Source organism: Eretmochelys imbricata, chromosome 22 (genome assembly GCF_965152235.1).
Source record: "Eretmochelys imbricata isolate rEreImb1 chromosome 22, rEreImb1.hap1, whole genome shotgun sequence".
In the NCBI taxonomy this organism is placed as follows: domain Eukaryota; kingdom Metazoa; phylum Chordata; order Testudines; family Cheloniidae; genus Eretmochelys; species Eretmochelys imbricata.
Window position 1 is genome coordinate 3,045,135 of NC_135593.1, and position 22,943 is coordinate 3,068,077.

At 48.4% G+C, this 22,943-nt stretch overlaps 1 protein-coding gene across 5 annotated transcripts; it reads left to right on the plus strand.

Moving 5' to 3' along the window:
- Positions 1-2,621: 2,621 nt before the first annotated feature.
- On the plus strand, positions 2,622-18,520 carry TMEM218 (transmembrane protein 218). Of its 5 annotated transcripts, none has more exons than XM_077839922.1 (4): positions 2,622-2,745; positions 4,269-4,379; positions 5,431-5,533; positions 17,613-18,520. In XM_077839922.1, the coding sequence occupies exons 2-4, from the start codon at positions 4,270-4,272 to the stop codon at positions 17,736-17,738; spliced, it is 339 nt and encodes a 112-aa protein (XP_077696048.1). In that variant the 5' UTR covers positions 2,622-2,745; position 4,269; the 3' UTR covers positions 17,739-18,520. The 5 variants fall into 5 exon arrangements, with proteins under 5 accessions (XP_077696048.1, XP_077696051.1, XP_077696049.1 ...); XM_077839925.1 differs by lacking the exon at positions 2,622-2,745 and adding an exon at positions 2,769-2,950; XM_077839923.1 differs by lacking the exon at positions 2,622-2,745 and adding an exon at positions 3,172-3,647.
- The last annotated feature ends 4,423 nt before the right edge of the window (positions 18,521-22,943 follow it).

Here is a 22,943-nt window from a genome sequence, read left to right on the forward strand (position 1 = left end):
TTACCTGATCACTCTCGTTACAGTGTGTATGATAACACTCATTGTTTCATGTTCTCTGTGTATATAAATCTCCCCACTGTATTTTCCACTGGATGCATCTGATGAAGTGAGCTGTAGCTCATGAAAGCTTATGCTCAAATAAATGTGTTAGTCTCCAAGGTGCCACAAGTCCTCCTTTTCTTTTTGAGGATACAGACTAACACGGCTGCTACTATGAAACTTATCCCTGAATGTAACCAGGGAGAGGCCCGAGCCACAGAGTTCAGAGCGTGATCCAAATTTCCCTGAAGTTGAGTGGGCTGGGCTGGTTCAGGCCCTTCCTTGATATGACCATAGCAAACCTAAGGCAGGAATCTTTTCAAATACTCAGTTGCATTCTGTCAGTGCACGGATCTTCTGATTGATGGAAACAGCAAATTAATCATGTCTGTGAATAACAGCAGAGAGCTCTTGTTTCAGAGTTGCTGAGCTCAGCTATCAAAGAGAGGCCACTTTAAAAAAAATTATGAAGAGTGGCACCTTTCATGAAACACAATGAGACAGTGATGCCAAGGGAAGGCTTGTTTGTTTGATTTCCTGTCCTCTCATCTCATTTCGTCAGGCCCAGACCAGAGAAAATCCTGACTTAATAATTTACTACGGAAAGACGTTTATTAAATGACAAGGAACAAGAATGGAGCCTCCAATATCACACACTAGAATTGTTTGCATCTTCCTGTTTGGCTTCAAAAGCTGCTTACCCAACAGACAGAAACGATGCAATTTGCTATTTTTGTCAAATCCAGTTTCTATTAATCAGAACATCCTTTGGTCACCTTTTTGCCTCCAGTTAATGTTTATTCTGATTAAACTTTCCTTTTCCGCATGAAAGTGACAGAACTGATGTCAAGGCAGAGACATGTTCAAGATTTTTCCCCTACCCCATCAGTGGAGATCCAACAACTTCGAATTCTCAACCCCACAGGCATCTCCAGTCACCACCCCAGGGCCTCCACCAAGCCTCAGTACTTGAACTGGAAAAATAAAAATGCAGATTTTCTCTGTCATCACCCTGTTGGGCTGCTCCACATAGCAGACTACACAGTACCTTCTCCTTACTGGTTGTTCCTATGGCTGAGGTGGTTGAGCACTCTATTATAGCTTTGACAATTGCAAGTTCAGTCCTGATGATGATGACCTCTATGAAAATAGTTGTAGAACAGTAAATATAAAGGTTAAAATGGAATTGTTCAAATGTCTTTATTGTAAAACATTTCTAAATGACAGGTTTCAGAATAGCAGCCGTGTTAGTCTGTATTCGCAAAAAGAAGAGGACTTGTGGCACCTTAGAGACTCACACATTTATTTGAGCATAAGCATAAGCTTTCGTGATGAAGCGAGCTGTAGCTCACATCTGATGAAGTGAGCTGTAGCTCACGAAAGCTTATGCTCAAATAAATTGGTTAGTCTTTAAGGTGCCACAAGTCCTCCTTTTCTTATTTCTAAAGGAGTTTTGATGTGTTTGTAACTATTTTATTATATTTTTAGTGTTTGTAATTTGGTTAGTAGCAGTATCCTTTTAAGAACAAGATGAGAGTGGGGGGAGGGGTCTTCAAGGAGGTGAAAAGAAGAATTTGGGGGTATGTAGAGGTGGGGCCTAATGAGGGAGGGGAGGTGCAGTGGGATGGGGATTTAACATGTCAAGATTGTTGCTCAGGAGAGTTTTCCAAACAGGCTGGTGGTATAGGGCACCAGGGGGAGAAGATTCCTCACGCTGTATGGTATCAGACAAGGGAGGGGGCTCCCTCATCTGGGGGATTCACCCACCTGGAGGGGGCTGGCTGGTTGGGGGGTGTTCCTTCAGTCAGGGGCTCACGCACACAAAGGAGAGCGGACAGATTCGGAGGGAGCCAGACCCGGGCTGCGGGGTCGTCTCTAGGGGGGCGGCCCCCCACATTTTGTGGCGCCGTCTGAGGGCTAGACACTGGGATTGGCGGGGCTTCTTCAGCCTCGCTGGGGCACAGAGGACAAGCGGATCCCTCAGCCCGCGAGCCACGAGACCGGGCTAAACCCAACCACGACACAGGCCCGTGGCGCAGGAGGCCTGGGGCAGCGAGTGAAGTGGCTGGGACCTGGGGCGTCGGCTGCCCGTGAAAGCCCGGGGACCCCGCCGGCCGAGCACCGGGGGAGCCTCCCCCTCAGGCGAAGGAGCGGGAAGGCGGATCTCAGAGGAGAGAGGATCCAGGACGGCAGCCGGGACCCGATGCCCACGTGCCCGGCCACCCCCGAGCCCGCACGGCTCCTCAGGGGCGCCGCACGAGCCCCTCAGGCGCGAGGAGCCGTCGGCCGGGGGCGGGGCCCAGCTCGACTCTCCCGCCCCGGAACGAGGAGGCGGGGCCGGCGTCGCCGCGAGCCGAGCTGCCGTGTTCCGCCCTCAGTCGCGGACCGCCTGTCACGTGGTGGGGGGGAGAGTTGCTGTAACCAATAACGATACGGGGCAAGGGAGCGGGCCACAGTGATTGGCGCCCAGCACTAACCAATCAGATGGCACATTTCAACACGCGCGAGGCGGCTGGTTGCCCGGGGAAACCGGCCGCGAAGAGCAGGCAAGCGGAGAGCGAGGCGCTGCTGAGAGGGGGATGCTGACTGGTGCATAGCCACAGCCCGGAATAGAAGCTTATCTGCCATTGGCTCTCTTTGGCGCCCCGTCGTGTGAGCTCGAGCAGCCGGGGCAAAGCGAAGTGTCGGGGCCCGGCTCGGGCGCAGGTAGGAGCCGACGCCTTGGGCCCGGGCGGTGCCGCCCCGCCCGCGAGACCGACCCCAGGGCTAGGCCGGGGCTTCTCCGGCCCCTCGAGTGTCCGTGAGGCCCCGCGCGGCCGGCTCTGAGGCGCCGGATCCGGATCCGGATCCGGGCGCGGGGCTCGGGGCGGTCGCTTCCGGCAGGTGCGGCTGAGGCGGCCCCGAGCGTGGGGTGAGCTGAGGCCAGTGGACGGCGGGAGCCCGCAGCCTGTGCGGAGCGCGGCCCGTGGGCACCGGGCCGCGGGGGGCTGCTGCACCCCCGGCTCGCTGCGTCTCCATCCTTCCCAGGGGTTACGGCTGGGTCCGCACCCCCCGGCCCCGGCCCCGGCCCCGGCCCGGGCTCCGCGCAGGAATCTGCCTGGGGGGGTCCTACGGCTCAGCGGAGCCCTGGCTCCTGGCACGCGGCCGCGCGCCCTCCCGGGTGGGCTCCGGCGGCCCAAGAGCCGGCAGGGGCCTGGCCTCCCCCGCAGGGGCCTGGGCCGCGCACCGGCTGGGCCGCGCTGCTCCAGGCAAATGCTGCACCCGCCTGCTGCGACCTTGCGGCAGCTGCGAAGCCCCGCCCGTGTGCGGGACCCCATTGTAGAGCAAAATGCTGCCGCCCGGTCCGGACAGAATCGTCCCACGGGCTGGGTCCGGCCTGCGGGGGCCAGTCGGACCACTTCTGGGTGCCTGGAAACTGCAAGTTATTTCTGTGCAGGGGGAAATGACCAGGACTATTTTCCTACCGTGCAGATGGACTGTGGGTGAATCCTAGCCCGTTAGTAGCTCTCCTTGGTGGGTGAAAAAGTTGGTGTCTCAGCTTGTAGTAGAAGAGGTTACTAGATATTTAAACATTAATCATTCTAACTGCCAGCTGTCATCAGTGAAAGGTAATTCACCTAAATTTGAAAGCATACATAAAATAATACACAGCATGTAAACTCCCTTAGTGTATTCGGCTGATGTACTGTGCATCAACTCTTTTGTACTAATAACCTTTATTTATGTAGCACCTTTCATTTAGCTGGCTCCCAAAATGTTGTACATATTTAACAAATGGTATACAAACTATACACCAGGATCACTTCACTAAGATATACTCCTCTTGGGTGGAATGCATTTCATAATACACACAACACTACGTAACAGTTTAGAATATAAATTTATTTTTTAAAAAGTCCATATGAAGCTGGAATTGGAGCAGGAATTTGGGTAAATAGAATATAGTTAACAAATAGTCCTAAAACAAAAAAATCTCCTTGTTCTTATACTTCCAGTGTCTTCACATAGCATTACCTGAAGAATAATTACCAGATGAAATTACTAGCCTGAGGAGATGATAGTTAGTTTCCCAGGTTGTTCTCTGCACTTAGTTTGTTAGTGTTAAAGTATTTGTTTTTATTTTTGAATAGTTACATGTTTTAAAAATGGAACCTGCAGAAAAATCTATCTCTGTGTGATTGAGGAAGGCTAGCTGAAGCAGGTTTGCTGATGCTTTCTCTTTCTTCCAGAATGGCTGACACTGTGCTTGGGGTGGGGCCAGGAGTATTTATTTTAGCGCTGCTCTGTGTCTTGATGTTGCTGCTCTGCATGCTGTTATCCAGGACCTCCGGTCTTGCAAGGTAAGGAGATGTAGCCTTCTGGATAAAGAAAGCTAAAGTTATTAGAAGTGAAATGCCTGACTGTCCTAGTACATCTGGATTTTAGGGCACTGTTTCTTTAATTCCTCACAGCTTGAATAGGATCCATTTTAATCTCCTGTTAATAGCAGACTCTCATTAATTTAAGAGGGAGTTAGATTGAGTCCATAAACACTAACCAGCTCATTTGTAGTCTACCCGCTCTCCATAGAGTGCTATAGTGTGTAGAGTACTTGTACATACCAAGTAGGGTGGGAAGGATTATTGGCGGATTTTGGGTGTGAACTGTCATATATATATTTATTTCATTCCTAAAGGCACTTTTCCAGGGCTTGGCCTTTCCCATTTGTCTTTTTGTTGCAGCAGTGAAGATTAAATCACTTCAGGAGCTTGTCACTCTAAAGCCCATGTGTGGTTGTGGGACAGGATGCTGATTGACTAAGAGACTCATCTGTTTTTTAAGTCTTTGCTCACTGAGCCAAGATTCCCCCCATGAAAGTCGCATAAATAATTAAAATGATTGATTCAAGCAAATGTAACTATTTCCCGGTGCTCTTATGGGTAGGCAGTACAGAGACTATCCTGTACCAGGCTCCAGCAAAATATCCAATTCAAACCTTACGCTACAAGTCTGAGATTTTCAGTGCTGCCTAGGGGATCAAGTGGAAATTGTATGACCAGTTGCCCTAAGTGGTTTTGAAAATCAGATTTTCTGGGTACTGCTTCACTACCAGTGTCTGATTTATGGGGAATTACTATCTTTCATTTCAGTATGTTGGCACTTTATATCTTAATGGGAAGAACAAAAGAAGAGTAGAATTCTTTTGAATTTGTGAGGGCTGCTTTTTTTGGAGTCCTGTGGCTGCACTAAATAGCTGGGCTGGGGTTAGGCCGAGAAGAGGGATATGGGGATATTGGTTTGTTTGATGTGGTATGGACAAAATGTGAGCAGTGTCAATGTCTCATTTATAAAAGGAGCTGTGTGGCTGGGAGACCTAATAGTGGGATTCTTCCTGTCCAATTCTTTCCTCAGATTCTCTGTCATTATGGTTTTCTTCTCTGCTGTGATCGTTATGTTGGTTCTGTTACTTTTCCCTCGTGCCAGTGAGTTCCCAGCACCAGCTACAGAAATGAAGGTAAATTCATGGTTTCTTTTCCCCATTTCAGGCTCGTTGTCCTGGTGGTTGCACCTTATTCAATTTAGGCCATTGGCTTTCAAACAGGGTGGGGGTGGAATGGTGTTGTCAGGGGACGTGAGGCTGTGGCTGACCAGGTGTCCAGGACAGGGCAGGATAGCAATGGAGAGAGTGTGCAGGGAGTCCCTTGTATTCAGATACGGGGGATGGAAGCTCAGCACAGCCTCAGCAGCAGCTTGCTGCTTTCTCTCTCCTCCCTTCTTTGACCACTGGTGACTCCCTGCCAGCTCTCCTCTCTGCTACCCTGCCCTAGATACCTGGCTGGCTGCACCCCTTTGGAGCCTGAGCAAGAGGCACAAGTAGAGTGGGGTGGTTAGGACCCCCTTGTCTGTTCCATGATGCCAAAGGCTTCTCTATGGGTGGAGCCAGCTGGGTCCTGCCACTGCCCAGAGGTGAGCAACCTGCTGTCCTCAGTGAGTCATTTTCTGACATGGATGAATGGGAGTTCATTGATTCTAAGACCAGAAGGGATCATTATGATTATCTAATCAAACCTCCTGTATAGCACAGGCCATAAAACTTCCCCCAGATAATACCTAGAGCTTGTGTTTTTTTAAAAAAAAAAAAAAAAATCCAATCTTGATTTTAAAATCGTCATCATGGAGAGTCTACTACGACCCTTGGTACACTGTTCCAGTGGTTAATTACTCGCACAGTGAAATTACTCGCACAGTCTGAATTTATCTAGCTTTAACTTTCAGCCATTGAATCATGTTATACCTTTCTCAGCTAGACAGAAGAGGAGTTCTTTATTAAGTATTTGTTTACCCATGTAGGTACTTGTAGATTGTGATCAAGTCACCCCTCCACCTTCTCTTTGTTAAACTAAACAGATTGAGCTCCTTGAGTTTATCACCATACAGCGTGTTTTCTAATCCTGTAATCATTCTTGTGGCTCTTCTCTGAACCCTCTTCAATGTATCACCATCCTTCTTGAATTGTGGACACCAGAACCGGACACAGTATTTCAGCATCAGTCACACCAATGCCAAGTACAGTGGTAAAATAACCTCTCTACTTCTATTCGAGTTTCCCCTATTTATAAATCCAAGGGTCTCATTAGCTCTTTTGGCCACAGTGCCACACTGGGAGCTCGTGTTCAGTTGACTACACTACAACCCCCAAATCTTTTTCAGAGTCACTGGTTCCCAGGATTGAGTCCCCCATCCTGTACGTATGGCCTACATTCTTTGTTCCTAGATGTATACATTCACATTTAGCTGTATTAAATGCATATTGTTTGCCTGTGTCCATTTTACCAAGCGATGTGGATAGCTCTGCATCCATGACTTGTCCTCTTCATTAATTAGTGCACACCCAATTTTTGTGTCATCTACAAACTTTATCAGTGATGATTTTGATTTTTCCAGGTCATTGATAAAAATGTTAAATAGCATAGGACCAAGAACTGAGCCCTGCAGGACCCCAGTGGAAACAAACCTGTTTGTGACAATTCCTTGTTTACAGTTATAGTTAAGTTTGCAGTTAACCAGTTTTTAATCCATTTAATGAGTGCCATATTAGTTTTCTATTCTAATTTTTTAATCAGAATGTTGAGCAGTACCAAGTCCAAGTCTGTTAGGTCAACACTATTACCTTTATCAAGCAAACTTGTGTTCTCATTAAAAAAAAAAAAAAATCAAGTTAGTTTGATAGGGCCTATTTTCCATAAACCCACACTGATTCATATTAATTCCATTACATTCCTTTTGGTCTTTATTTAATCAAGTCCCTTATCAGCTGCTCCATTATCTTACCCAGGGTCATAGAATCATAGAATATCAGGGTTGGAAGGTACCTCAGGAGGTCATCTAGTCCAACCCCCTGCTCAAAGCAGGACCGATCTCCAATTAAATCATCCCAGCCAGGGCTTTGTCAAGCCTGACCTTAAAAACTTCAAAGGAAGGAGATTCTACCACCTCCCTAGGTAACGCATTCCAGTGTTTCACCACCCTCCTAGTGAAAAAGCTTTTCCTAATATCTAACCTAAATCTCCCCCACTGCAACTTGAGACCATTACTCCTTGTTCTGTCATCTGCTACCACTGAGAACAGTCTAGAGCCATCCTCTTTGGAACCCCCTTTCAGGTAGTTGAAAGCAGCTATCAAATCCCCCCTCATTCTTCTCTTCCATAGACTAAACATCCTCTGTTCCCTCAGCCTCTCCTCATAAGTCATGTGTTTCAGTCCCCTAATCATTTTTGTTGTCCTCCGGTGGACGTTTTCCAATTTTTCCACATCCTTCTTGTAGTGTGGGGCCCAAAACTGGACACAGTACTCCAGATGAGGCCTCACCAGTGTCGAATAGAGGGAAACAATCACGTCCCTTGATCTGCTGGCAGTGCCCCTACTTATACATCCCAAAATGCCATTGGCCTTCTTGGCAACAACGGCACGCTGTTGACTCATATCCAGCTTCTCGTCCACTGTAACCCCTAGGTCCTTTTCTGCAGAACTGCTGCTGAGCCATTCGGTCCCTAGTCTGTAGCAGTGCATGGGATTCTTCCGTCCTAAGTGCAGGACTCTGCACTTGTCCTTGTTGAACCTCATCAGATTTCTTTTGGCCCAATCCTCCAATTTGTCTAGGTCCCTCTGTATCCTATCCCTACCCTCCAGCATATCTACCTCTCCTCCCAGTTTAGTGTCATCTGCGAACTTGCTGAGGGTGCAATCCACACGATCCTCCAATCATTTATGAAGATACTGAACAAAACCGGCCCCAGGACCGACCCTTGGGGCACTCCACTTGATACCGGCTGCCAACTAGACATGGAGCCATTGATCACTACCCATTGAGCCCGACAATCTAGCCAGCTTTCTATCCACCTTATAGTCCATTCATCCAGCCCATACTTCTTTAACTTGCTGGCAAGAATACTGTGGGAGACAGTGTCAAAAGCTTTGCTAAAGTCAAGGAACAACACGTCCACCGCTTTCCCTTCATCCACAGAACCAGTTATCTCATCATAGAAGGCGATTAGATTAGTCAGGCATGACCTTCCCTTGGTGAATCCATGATCGCTGTTCCTGATCACTTTCCTCTCCTCCAAGTGCTTCAGAATTGATTCCTTGAGGACCTGCTCCATGATTTTTCCAGGGACTGAGGTGAGGCTGACTGGCCTGTAGTTCCCAGGATCCTCCTTCTTCCCTTTTTTAAAGATGGGCACTACATTAGCCTTTTTCCAGTCATCCGGGACTTCCCCCGATTGCCATGAGTTTTCAAAGATAATGGCCAATGGCTCTGCAATCACATCCGCCAACTCCTTTAGCACTCTCGGATGCAACGCATCTGGCCCCATGGACTTGTGCTCGTCCAGCTTTTCTAAATAGTCCCGAACCACTTCTTTCTCCACAGAGGGCTGGTCACCTCCTCCCCATGCTGTGCTGCCCAGTGCAGTAGTCTGGGAGCTGACCTTGTTCTTGAAGACAGAGGCAAAAAAAGCATTGAGTTCATTAGCTTTTTCCACATCCTCTGTCACTAGGTTGCCTCCCTCATTCAGTTGGGGGCCCACGCTTTCCTTGACTTTCTTCTTGTTGCTAACGTACCTGAAGAAACCCTTCTTGTTACTCTTAACATCTCTTGCTAGCTGCAACTCCAGGTGTGATTTGGCCTTCCTGATTTCACTCCGGCATGCCCGAGCAATATTTTTATACTCATCACTGGTCATTTGTCCAATCTTCCACTTCTTGTAAGCTTCTTTTTTGTATTTAAGATCAGCAAGGATTTCACTGTTAAGCCAAGCTGGTTGCCTGCCATATTTACTATTTTTTTTTCTACACATGGGGATGGTTTGTCCCTGTAATCTCAGTAAGGATTTTTTAAAATACAGCCAGCTCTCCTGGACTCCTTTCCCCCTCATGTTATTCTCCCAGGAGATCTTGCCCATCAGAAAAGCAGACTTTGACTCTCTCAGGGAACTGAAGTCCAGGGTCCGTATTCTGCTGCTTTCCTTTCTTGCTTGTGTCAGGATCCTGAACTCGACCATCTCATGGTCACTGCCTCCCAAGTTCCCATCCACTTTTGCTTCCCCTACTAATTCTTCCCGGTTTGTGAGCAGCAGGTCAAGAAGAGCTCTGCCCCTAGTTGGTTCCTTCAGCACTTGCACCAGGAAATTGTCCCCTACATTTTCCAAAAACTTCTTGGATTGTCTGTGCACCGCTGTATTACTCTCCCAGCAGATATCAGGGTGATTGAAGTCTCCCTTGAGAACCAGGGCGTGCGATCTAGTAACTTCTATGAGTTGCTGGAAGAAAGCCTCGTCCACCTCATCCCGGTGGACGAGGCTTTCTTCCAGCAACTCATAGAAGTTACTAGATCGCACGCCCTGGTTCTCAAGGGAGACTTCAATCACCCTGATATCTGCTGGGAGAGTAATACAGCGGTGCACAGACAATCCAAGAAGTTTTTGGAAAATGTAGGGGACAATTTCCTGGTGCAAGTGCTGAAGGAACCAACTAGGGGCAGAGCTCTTCTTGACCTGCTGCTCACAAACCGGGAAGAAACCCTGGTCCGGTGGTCTATAGTAGACTCCCACCACAACATCACCCTTGTTGCTCACACTTCTAAACTTAATCCAGAGACTCTCAGTGTGAGGCTGATAGGCCTATAATTATTCGGGTCATCCTGTTTACCCTCTTTAAAAATTGGCACAATGTTTGCTTTCTTTAAGTCTTCTGGAACTTCCCCAGTTCTCTAAAGCTTATTGAAAAGCTATGTTAATGGTCCAGTGAGCTGCTCAGCTAGTTCTTTCAAAACTCTTGGATGCAAATTATCTGGACCTACTGATTTTAGTAACTTCTGTTTAACATTCTTCAAAGATACTAGTGGAATGGAAAGAGTGTTGTCAACACCATATGATGAGACTATATCATCTGGTTTCTTCCCCCCCCCCCCCCCCCCCCGATACTTGCTTTTTCTGCATTATTATTGATAATTTTACCATTTCCATCTGCCATGCTGGAGCCTCCGCATGTATTTATTGACAAATAAAACTTGCAGTATTTTTAAATGTTTTGCACAGAATGCCCTCAGGAGTAGCTTTGGGACATTATCTTCACAGCAGCCTTTGTTTCTGAGCAGATGTGCTACAGGGTTACATGTCAGCTTCAGCTTTCTCAGGGTATATGGCTTCATTCCTAGGTACAATGAGCTGCAGTGATCAAACTGGAAGTGCACAAAAGCATGGATCCCTGTAGCCAGGTCTGTGCCCAATAGGATGGGCTGCAGTCTGCTGACCATCTGAAGTGAGTGCTATTTGCAGCTGTGGCTATATGAGCATCCTGAGTCCCCTACCTCTCATCTCTGCAGCATGTACATGCTAGGGACACAGGGTTTATCACACACCAAGAAGGAAAACTTTGTGGGAGTCCCTTGTTATGATATTGGGAGCACATCACTACTATAGTGTCCATTCTGACTCTCTCAATCCCTGTTTTGATCTGGAGTAACCCAAACTACTGTATTCTGGAATTCTTGCATTTGACAGTTCTGCTTGTATTCTTAGCCCTGGTCTACACTAGGACTTTAGGTCGAATTTAGCAGCGTTAAATCGATGTAAACCTGCACCTGTCCACACGATGAAGCCCTTTATTTCGACTTAAAGGGCTCTTAAAATCGATTTCCTTACTCCACCCCTGACAAGTGGATTAGCGCTTAAATTGGCCTTGCCAGGTCGAATTTGGGGTACTGTAGACACAATTCGACGGTATTGGCGTCCGGGAGCTATCCTAGAGTGCTCCATTGTGACTGCTCTGGACAGCACTCTCAACTCAGATGCACGATTGTTTGCTGTTGCTCTGATGCAGGGAGGGGCGACTGATGACATGGCTTACAGGGTTGGCTTACAGGGAGTTAAAATCAACAAAGGAGGTGGCTTTACATCAAGGAGTATTTCAGGCAGGACTTCACGGAGGGTTCCAATAAGAAATGGTGCACCTAAGTTATTGTTCTTATTGTAACAAGGAGGTTAGTCTGGCCTCTGATACATGGCTAGATTTACCTCGCTGCACCTTCTCTGTGAGTGACTGCAGTGTGACCTAGAGGAATGAGTCCCCTAGACGGGGGGGGGGGGGGAGGGTTGCAAATGAGTACAAAACAAATCTGGTCTATTTCTTGTTTTGATACACTCCATCTATCTTTTACGTCTTTGGCTGGCAGCAGACGGTGCAGAAGGACTGCATGCCATCCACATCTCATAGCTGCTCGGCAGAAGATGGTACAATAGGACTGCTAGCAATCCATATCGCCTGCCTGCTCAGCATAAGATGGTTCAATAGGACTGACTGCAGGACTAAAGAGAATGACCTGATCAAGTCACTCCAGATTTAGTCCCTGCACCCATGTCTGCCCAGGCGCTCCTGATCAACCTCACAGAGGCGACCAGGAGCACCTCGGACATGACAATGATGGCTACCAGTCCTATTGCACCGTCAGCTGCCACAAGGCAATGGGTTGCTGCTGCTGTGTAGCAATGCAGTACCGCGTCTGCCAGCACCCAGGAGACATACGGTGACAGTGAGCTGAGTGGGCTCCATGCTTGCCGTGGTATGGCGTCTGCACAAGTAACTCAGGAAAAAAGGCGCAAAACGATTGTCTGCCCTTGCTTTCACGGAGGGAGGGAGGGAACGTGGGCCTGACGATATGTACCCAGAACCACCCGCGACAATGTTTTAGCCCCATCAGGCATTGGGATTTCAACCCAGAATTCCAATGGGCAGCGGAGACTGTGGGAACTGTGGGATAGCTACCCACAGTGCAACACTCCGGAAGTCGACTCTCTAGCCTCGGTACTGTGGAAGCACTCCGCTGAGTTAATGCACTTAGAGCATTTTCTGTGGGGACACACGCACTCGAATATATAAAACCGATTTCTAAAAAACCGACTTCTATAAATTCGACCTAATTTCGTAGTGTAGACATACCCTTACAAACTGGTATTTGCATCCCTATGGATCCTACCTCCTAGTTCCTTTCCCCAGAAGTCCTTAGTCAGGATTGGAACTCTTTTTGTGCAGTGCTTTGGTGGCCTAGCCTATTTGTGCAGTATAGTTTCTAGTCAGGAGCTGCAGTGTCCTGCCATCTTTCTAGTATGCAGGAAAGTTTTTGCGTTCTCCCAGGACAGTTCTTACTCCCTGATTAACTGACCCTGAGGTAGAGGCATTTGTCACTCTTTTAATCAGAGCCCACCCATGCCTCGCCATCACCTCACTGCTCAAACCCTGCTAGAGCCCTTGCTTGGCTCCTGCCTTGAATACTGTACCTCTCCCGTCATCTCTTTCTACACTCCATGTACTCAGAACGCCTCTGCTAAAGTCATCTCCTCCTCCTCCTGCCATGTTTCACATTCCCTCCCCACCATACACACACCCTCACATACTTTTTTTAATTCTGCTGTGGCTCCTGTTCTCTTGCCACATCTTCCCTCGTGCTCCTTCGGCAACTCACAACCTTTTCTCTCTCCTCCTTTGTCTCTTTCTTCAACTTTGATCTTTTCACCTTCCATCAGGCTGCCCTCTGGCCCCATGTAGAACAATCTTCATCATCTTAGCCACTAAACTTCAGTGCTCTCTCCTCTTTTGGTATTTCATTTGCCTCCTCACGAGTAATATTCCCCATACTGTCTGTGTCTGGTCTTTGCGTTAGCTTAAAATCTTCAGGGCAGGAAATTTGGCTTGCTCTGCATCTGTAAATTGCTGTAAAAATCCCATTTATAGTACAAGAGATTTACAATTTTGATAATCCCATAATACTTCAGTCTGTGAGCTTTTCTCATTCTGGTGCCACAAGTACTCCTTTTCTTTTTCCTGTCACTGTTACCCTGCTAGAGTGCTTCTTTGTATCCCCCATCTGCCCTTCTTCTGGGGCAATTGTAATCCTGCCCCTGCTAAAATACAGTTTCACTTGCATGTCAACTGCTTCCAGAAGAGTCAATCAGAGTCTTCATTACCAGTAATCTGGCTCCCTGTTGGGTCCATCAGCAAATGCCCTTTCTGTGCTTGTTCTCCTTCTTGCCAAAGGTTTCCCAGTACTAATGATTTAAATTCCTCACTCTTTACACCATCTTTTCACTCACACACTGCAGCTCTTAGTTCTCCTGTTTTGCTGGGCTTGCCTGGGAATGCAGCTGGAAGATAGGCCTCTACAGCAGATTGCACTTGAGTTTTTCCTACAGTGTCCTAGTTTGTGGGTACTGACAGATTCTCATACCACAGTTTTCACCAAAAGGTTTGTGAGCTGGACTCTTAGTAATGATCCTGTGGTTCCTTTATTATCACACACCTGACTTTGTCCCAGTGATTAAAAAGCCCTTTCTTAGCACTGTGATTTCCTGTGTCCTTGAGGAACTCTCAGAGCTTGAGGAATGTTCACCCTGTTCTTCTGCAGTTGGAAGACAAGTACCTTCCAAGGGAAATTTTCTGTTCCTCCTTGGTTTTCCTCTGGCAGGATACTGGTTGTTTGACTGGAGGATGCAGGCACTTAGTTCTATGGTGAGCCTTCCTCCAAGGCTCTGCACTCCAAGGTGGTTTGCCTCAAGACCCCTCTGTCTCTTGCTTGTTGCACAGCGCAGCCTGCCTGGCCTCAGAATTTTGCTTGGTTTCTGGGAGTTCAAGCTGCCTCCATTGCTTCTTGCTCACATTTCTAAGTTAGACTGCAAATGCTTTGGTTCAGGGACCATACCTTTCTTTGCCTTCCTTGCAGCACCCAGCACGCTTTTGAGCATTATAGAGTAATAATCACTTGGCAAAGAGTCCTGCATTCAGCACCCTGCCTGACCCTCCACTGACTTTCTCAATCATTTACCCCTAATTCCACTTGCCTTCTGTCTCAGAGCCCGATTGGTGTCCTTTCACCTTCCTAAGAGCTTAGTCTCTGTTGGCCATAGTTTAGATGGTGGATTCTCTTGACTCCTGCTCACACCATGCTACTTTCTGTGTTTGTCTTATTCTTGCTCTATATCTCCCAGCCCTTCTGTAGGTGTTTGCGGCTTTGGATACCAAAGTGCTCTTTCCCATATTCCATTATTAGCGTGCAGAGGAATGATACTCACTTTTCTAAATATTGAGTTGTGTGGTATGTGTGACGTTCCCCTGGTGTTACCTGGACTAATGATCTGGTAGGTCACTCCAATCCTCGACTCTGGGAGCCAGCCTTGCCTTGCTCTGCTCTGAGAACCCCCACTCCCGGGCTGTTCAGACAGCCTCTACCATGTAAGCAGCTCCCAGCTACGTGAGCGAGCACTTTTGGCCAGCACTGCTTGGACTGTGCAACCAAATGACACTAGCCAGTATCTGCGGTCCCAGACACAATCCTAGGAACCTCCGTCTTGCAGTGTCCAGTTATGCCCGCTGGATGCTGCAAGCTTATATGAGTTCGTCAGTTTAACAAATAAATTGATATATATCAGGCTTGTTATCCCAAGGGGAGTCTCTGATATGCTTCAAACCAATGCACTGCTTCATGTAGAATAAACAAATTTATTAACTACAAAAGATAGATTTAAAGTGATTATAAGTCAAAGCACAAGAAGTCTGATTTGGTCAAATGAAATAAAAGCAAAACACATTCTAAGCTGATCTTAAGACTTTCAGTGCCCTTACAAACTTAGATGTTCTCATCACAGACTGGCTGGTTGCCCTTCAGCCAGGCTCTCCCCTTTGATCAGCGCTTCAGTTGCTTGGTGGTGGTGTCTGTAGATGGAGTTGGAAGAGAGAGCCAGCATGGCAAACGTCTCTCCCTTTTATCATGTCTTTTCTTCCCTCCTGGCTTTGCCCCCCCCCTCCCCCTTCAGAGTCAGGTGAGCATTACCTCATCATAGCCCCAAACTGACCAAGGGAAGGGGGGTGACTCCCTCGAGAGTCCAACAGATCCTTTGTTGCTGCCTAGGCCAGTGTCCTTTGTTCCTGTGAGGCTGGGCTGGGTTTGTCCCATGCATGCCCTGATGAGGTGTGAACTGATTGCCATATTTGGGGTCAGGAAGGAATTTTCCTCCAGGGCAGACTGGAAGAGGCCTGGGGCTTTTTTGCCTTCCTCTGTAGCATGGGGCACGGGTCACTTGCTGGAGGATTCTCTGCACCTTGAAGTCTTTAAACCATGATTTGAGGACTTCAATAGCTCAGACATAGGTGAGAGGTTTATCGCAGGGGTGGGTGGGTGAGATTCTGTGGCCTGTGTTGTGCAGGATGTCGGACTAGATGATCATGATGGTCCCTTCTGACCTTTAATATCTATGAACCGCCCCTCTGCTCCTGGAGAGTTTTTGCCTGGGCTTGTTTTAAGCTATGAGGACACGTTTTCAGCCTCATAACTATATACATGAAATTACAACCTATAACATTACTGTAACAACAATGCTCAGTGTGTCATGAGCCTTCCAAAGACACCTACCATGACAAACTTTGCATTGTGTACTACACAATCATATTAAAGAATGAACATGGTGGTGTAGGGTGTTTCCCCAAGGTACGGAGTGTCACAGTGTGGTATGAGAGGTTCTTTTTTTTTTTTTTTCCTCCCCTCCTCCTCCGCCCCTCCCCCTCCCCCATGCATGTGAATTGCCTTGCTCCAAGTAAAACTTGGAACTGAGATCAAGGGCCGTGGTGGAAATAGGTTATAGTGTACATGTTCGACAAGCCAGCAGAATAAATGCTCATTTACAGGATCTCCAGGACTTGCCCCTGAAGCAGCCTAGTTCAATACGATATCAATAATACATGGCCTGGGCTTTCTATGCTCAAAGCCTGCTAATTGGCTAATTAAAAAGTGAAAGTGTTGGACGAGCAAACATGTCACCCTCAAGAGACTTGTTCTGTAGCAGAGCCAAGGTCAAGCTTGTGTTAACACTGTTTCATAATACTCACCTTTGTTATAAGCAATCCCAGAAGCTCAAAGGATGATTTCATAATCCTGGGCTTTCTGGTTGGTGTTTCTCACTATCATTTTGTCTGCCTTCTGTGTCTGCATCTTCACTAAATAATCAGATATTCTTTTCCTGCCATGTATCCTCTGTAAGCACAGTGGTGCCTTATATCAATGCCCATAAATATAAAGATCAGTGACTAGTATTCTGGAAGAAGCAGCTGTGTGACATGGAGTTCATGAAACAACTGGTTGACTTCAGGGAAATAATTGCTGGACAAGATTTCAGCTCTTGTCTCGCTGTCATGACTCACGGCCACATGTTATTCTAGTGAGCTGAGCATGGTTAACTCAGGGCTATTTTGAACCTCATGGATCAGATTCTGCACTCTGGTTCACCTTAGATTCCTACTGAATTCTATGGAAGTTTGGGTCCAAGGAATGCAGAATTAGGCTCCACTCCATGATTAAACACTTTCTCATTCATCTAAATAGTAGGTACCTTGCTGCTTCATGGCTCAGCTTAATTCTCGCCTTAGAACTAAGCTTGAAACAGGATGGGAATAGGAACCTGTTATATAAACCCACTCACAGGTGGTAGCATTTGAACCACTGTCCAGTAATCAGAACCAACAGAGAAATTCAGTGTGAGTACTACCATGAATGTGTCTCATGTGAACCTATTAAATTTAAGAGGATGGCAGCTCTGTGGGTCAAATGCTAGCACTGTGAGTTGGTATTCAGCAGAACAGGGTTTGAATTTCATCCTGCTTTGGAGTTGGCACACACAGCTCTAGTGGGAGAAGACATCCCCTTTGTTACTCAGCAGCGACCCCGCCAGCGGGTTAGGCAGAGCAGCCTGCGTTTATCGGAGAAATCCTGCTGAGACGTGGCACATTTGGGAAGGAGTGTACCCCACCCCTGCCTGCCTGCATGGAGCTGCTACTTTTATCTTGGCTGGCTTTTCCTTTTCAAAAGGCCAAAAGTTCTATTCTGTTCTATTTTTTACTACCTGGCACACCATCTCCCAGCCCCCAGAGAACACTTACTTACTATTCTACAGTGAACTGGTCAAATTGCCATGGTACCTGCAGTAGGGCTTTTGTTAACAGTGATAAAGAAGGAAATGTTGTTGTGTAATTTGTGACTTTTCCACTCTCCTCAGATCGTGGACACCTTCTTCATTGGTCGCTATGTCCTGGTCTCCCTTCTCAGTGTGACATTTCTAGGAAGTCTGTTCCTGGTTCTGGTTCACCATATCTTGGAGCCAGTGTATGCTAAACCACTCTGAGTTAATTAGCTGTTCTGAAGAAGGGAATTCCCCATGCTCCAAAGTAGACAATGTGTTACCAGTTGGGTAAAGAAAATATGCTCCCCAAATCTCTCCAGAAACCTTTCTTCAAGTGATGTTATGAGACCTACACTGATTTCCAGAATCAGCATCTGCTTTCTGGGGCCCTGGCATCTCCAGAATGAAGTTGTAGAATGTGTATGCTTTGGACTGGATAATTACCAAATGTTGCTGCTGTGTCTTTCGAAGCTGAGAACTGTTTCCTGGCAGAGACAGTCCTGTTTACAGACTTTATCGTGTGTCTCCAGTATTTTTTTTTTCCAGGGGTACATCCATGGTCTCTGTTCTATGGAAATTTGGCTGCTCTGGCTTCTCCTATTCCTCATCTACAGTTGTAGTCCTAGCTGAAATTTCCTAAAAGATCTGATCCTTACCTGAACCACTGGGGTCTAAAAGTCAGGCTGGAAATCTTTCCAACAAAGGAGGTGGTGCAGAATGCCATGATGGAGGCCTTTCCTGGTGCTGGTGCTTTTGGCTAAAGGAAGTATGGAAATAAATAAAAAGGGGAACTGAACTTGGAGGCTTTAGCCCAGTTCAGTTTGAACTGTGGGTGTTAGAAGTTTGGGTTGGTTCACCTATCCCTGCCATTTTTGGCACTATAATCCTTCTCAAAACACCTGAGAAATGATTTCAGAGGCAGAAGCAAGTGGAGAGGGTAAACTCAGGGGAAAGTGAGATCCTATTTTTATGGCAATAAAGAAGCAGGAACAGGAAGAACTAAATGTTTCTCAGTTTCCCTGGCTTAAAAAGCACTGACGTGACAGTTCAAAGGTGTTGCTTATGCCCAGCTCTGAATCCAGGGGCTCTTTCAGAGACACTCTGGCACAAGGAAATGGATCTGTGTTGCCATTCTTGAGCTTGCCCTGAACCGGGGTTTATTTTGCTGCCTCCTTGCTCCCTTGGAGAGGGTCAGGGAGGGGATTGCGAGCTCCTCTGTGCAGGGAGCTGAATGTGTATGTCACTAGATATTCCCACCAGCATTTCAGGGAGGAAAACCTGCTGCAGAAGGTGGAACCACTGAAGGGAGGCTAGGGACAGAACGGTGGGAGCAGATGTGGGGACCTCTTCCCCCATGCTCTTCTGTGGGCTGAGGCGATCTGGCCTTGAGCCCAGAGCAAGAGTGAAGTTTTGAAAAGTAGCTTGCATAAAAACATAACATTTGAAAAATGCTGCAGGAGGAGGCCGTGGAGGAAAGGGTAGGACATGCTGATTTCCATACATGACTAGGCCACCTGGGCCCAAACTTTCTACTGTAATAAAAACCATCTTTGGGCTGGGAATGGGGCCTGAGAAATTGTAGCCCAGAGGGTTTTTTTCCCAGACCTATTCAACGCCCTGTATAATGTATATGCCACCTTAGACACTTCCCTAACACCCGTGGCACTTGACAAAAACAGCTGCTATGCAGCTAGAGCATTTTAATAAAGAAATCTCATGCTCATTCTAGGGCTAGGCTTTGTCATCAGCTCTTTTCTTCTCCTCTAAGTATTCCTTTGCACTCTGTTTTATTTAGTGAATTGTATTTAATGGATCCCCAAGGGCTTATTTGTTGCCCTCCCTTCCTTCCTTCATGCAAGTGCAAAACTAATGAGTCCCTCTGAGAAGCCACTGACTGACTGGTTCCTAGAGGACAAAATAAAGAATGTGTTTTTCAGCAATTTGATGACTGCTCCAGTCCCTATAACTGTGGAGGGGCCTTCACTTATGAGTGAAGCTGAAGGCTGGAGTTCTCGTGCCACTCATGCCCTTTTGGAAATTCACCTTTTTGTAGGCCAGCTGGTGATTGGCATGCAACTTTAGGCCTGGACTCTCCAAAGCCATATTGGGATTGGCCACTTGGGCCTTGCGCGTGATGCCATAGCCACGTACCTGCTCCCAGTGGGACACACTTGACTGCTCAGTACTGAAAGGGGATGTGACTAAAAAATTCCAGTAGGACAACCACCCTCGGTGGTGCTTTGGGGAACTTCTGGATATCCCCATTGTTCCAGAAGGGGAAAGTAAATGGTTCTTTCCAAAATTCTGTCCTTAAATTAGAAATGAGTGAAATAAGAATTGTCATGTAATTTAGGGCATATTGCTCGTGACATTTTTCTGGGCATTTGGGGGGTAATGTAGACGTGTGTGTTTTTCGAACGCTGAATCAAACAAAAGTACACAGAGTCCCTTTCTAGTGAGATTCCCGCTCATAATTCAGGCAGGGTAGCCAATGGCGTAGGAGCTGGGGTAGGATAGATCATGAAAAAAACCACATCATTTATATAAATAAACACCTGAAGCCTCTGACTCCACCCATGTCTGGAACGACAACCAATCCCACTCAGCTTTCTCGGATGCCTGGGTCAAACTTCAGCAGAATGGCCCAGGGAGCGTTTTATGTTCTCAGAAGCACAACGCACTGACAAAGGGCAAACTTCTAATGCAAATGTTTTGCGGATGTCCTATGTGCACCTCGCAGGTCGGTGAAACTAGTCTTTGTGATGCCTCAGGTATAATGTGCCACCATCCAAGCAATGCATGCTCTGTTGCCTATTGTTTAGTTACGTACTTTCACCATATCTGCCTGTTCGTACTCATACAATGCTAAATACCACCCCTTTCCACTGACTGTACCTAACTACTTCTTTCAGGCCATGAAATAGCTTCGCTGGTTTTACTGACACCATGGTTCCTCCATCACTTCTTGCAATTTTCACAGTCTATCCTGCCTGAACTATTCCTAGCTCCTGTGGAGGGAAAGATCTCCCTTTGCTGGCATTGGCTGTAGAAAGCTTGTCATTCGTTTTGTTAGAAAACTGAAGTGGGGAAGCAACCCCTTTCTTCTGATGAAAGCACAAAATCTGATGGAGAGGGGCTCTGGTGAATGAACTTCTAACGAGATCAGGGACGGGCAAACATTTGGCCTGAGGGCTGCATCGGGTTTCTGAAATTGTATGGAGGGCCGGTTAGGGGAGGCTGTGCCTCCCAAAACAGCCAGGCATGGCCCGGCCCCCACCCCTTGTCTGACCCCCTGATGCCCCCCCTGGATTCCTGCCCCATCCAACCCCCCTTGTTCCCTGACAGCCCCCTGGGGACTCCTGCCCCTAACTGCTTCCCCCCCTCCCTTCCTGACTGCCCCCCTGAGACTCCTGCCCCATCCAACCACCCTTTCTCCCTGACTGCCGCCAGACCCCCCGCCCCTAACTGTCTGCTGCTGGCCCATCCAACCCCCCCTCCTTCCTGACTGCCCCTCCGGGACCCCTGTCCCCTGACTGCCCCCAGCACCCCTGCCCCTAGCTGCCCCCTGCCGCCCCATCCAACCCCACACCTTCCTGACTGCCCCCCATGACCCCCGCCTCCATTCAACCCCCCTGTTCCCCACCCTCTGACCGCCCTGACCCCTATCCACACCCCCGGCCCCTGACCACCCCCCAAACTCCCCTGCCCCATTACTGCGCTGCCTGGAGCACCGGTGCCTGGCGGTGCGGCTGCACCAGGACAGGCATCCGTGCCCCGCAGCACAGAGCACTGAGTCAGGCCGGACTCTGCAGCCCTGCTGCCCAGAGCATTATGCTGGCAGTGCAGTGAGCTGAGGCTGGATGGGGGGACAGCAGGGGAGGCCCTGGGGGCGAGCCTCCTGGGCCAGGGGCAGGACTGTCCTGGGGGCCATAGTTTGCCCACCTCTGAACTAGATTGTATAACTTCATTGAAAAGTACTTGGCCCAGCATTGAATGAGGAGGAAACACAAATCAAAGTGATGCTAAGCTGCAACTTCATCTCTAACAAGAAAAATATGGGGGAAAGGGTGTGAACAATCCTGAAGTACTAAAAACCTTGCAAATAAAAGCCTGCGGCTCCCATTGGAGCACTTAGGAGCCGGAGCCAGGCCATGCCGTGGCTTCTGGGAGCCAGTTGATGCAGCCCCTGACCCTGCGCCCTGGCCGGAGGGGAGCCAAGCCACGTGGTGTGGCCCCCGATCTGGCGCCCCGGCTAGAGCACCAAAGCGGGGCAAGCCCCAGACCCAGTTCCCCAGTGGGAGCTTGCGGGCCGGCTTAAAATGGCTTGCGGGCTGCAGTTTGCCCACCCCGACGTAGACAAAGCCAAGAGTTCAGTTAGTGGTGAGCTCGTTCACTGCTCTGAGTCTTTGCTCTAACTGCATAGCTCAGCCTGTAAGCTCCTGGGAGCAGGGCTGTCTGTATTATCTGTGTTGTATATCATCAAGCATATTGTTGGTGCTTAAATGGTAACGAAAGGAATGCTATGGCTTCAATTCAATTCGGTGGTCACCAACCCAGCGATCGTGATCGATCCTAGAGCCTCTGCCAGTCGATCGCAATCTCTGGGCCTCTACAAAGCCAGTGGCGCACTGGGGCTTAGGCGAGCTGCCTGCTGTAGCCCTATGCCGCTCCCGAAAGCGGCTGGCTGCTGTCACGTTTCTGGGAACTGGCCAATGGGAGCTGTGGGGGCAGAGCTTGCAGGCGTGAGCAGTGCATGGAGACCCGCTGCTCCCTCTCCTGGATGGACTGCAGAGATTTACAAGCAGCCAGCTACTCCTGAGAGCAGTGTGGGGCCACGGCAGGCAGGCAGCCTGCCAGAGCTCCGCTGTGCCGCCAGCCAGGAGCCGTCGATTGTAAGCGCCTCCCAGCCAGAGCTTGCTCCCTTTCCCACACTCCAATCCCCTGCACCAGCCCGGGGCCCCCTCCTGCACCAACCTCCCTCCCAGAGACTACACCTCTCACCCTCTCCTGCACCCCAATCCCCTGCACCAGCCATGGCATGGCCTGGCTCTGGCCCCTAAGCGCTCCAATGGGAGTTGCGGGCTTTTATTTGCAAGGTTTTTAGTACTTCAGGATTGTTCACATCCTTTTTCCCATTATTCCCCCCTATGCACCCAAACTCCCTCTCAGACCCCTCACCCGCTCCTGCATCCCAATCCCTTGTCCCACCCTGGAGCCCCCTCCTGCACCCAACTCCCACTCAGAGCTTGCACCCCTCACTCCCGCACCCCAACCCCCTGCCCCAGCCTGGTGAAAGTGAGTGAGGGTGAGGGAGAGCGAGTAACAGAGGGTGGGGGGAATGGAGTGAGCAGGGTGGGGCCTCAGGGAAGAGGTGGGGTAGATCCTGGGTTGATCTTAAATTCAAAAAGTGATCTTGTGAATAAAAAG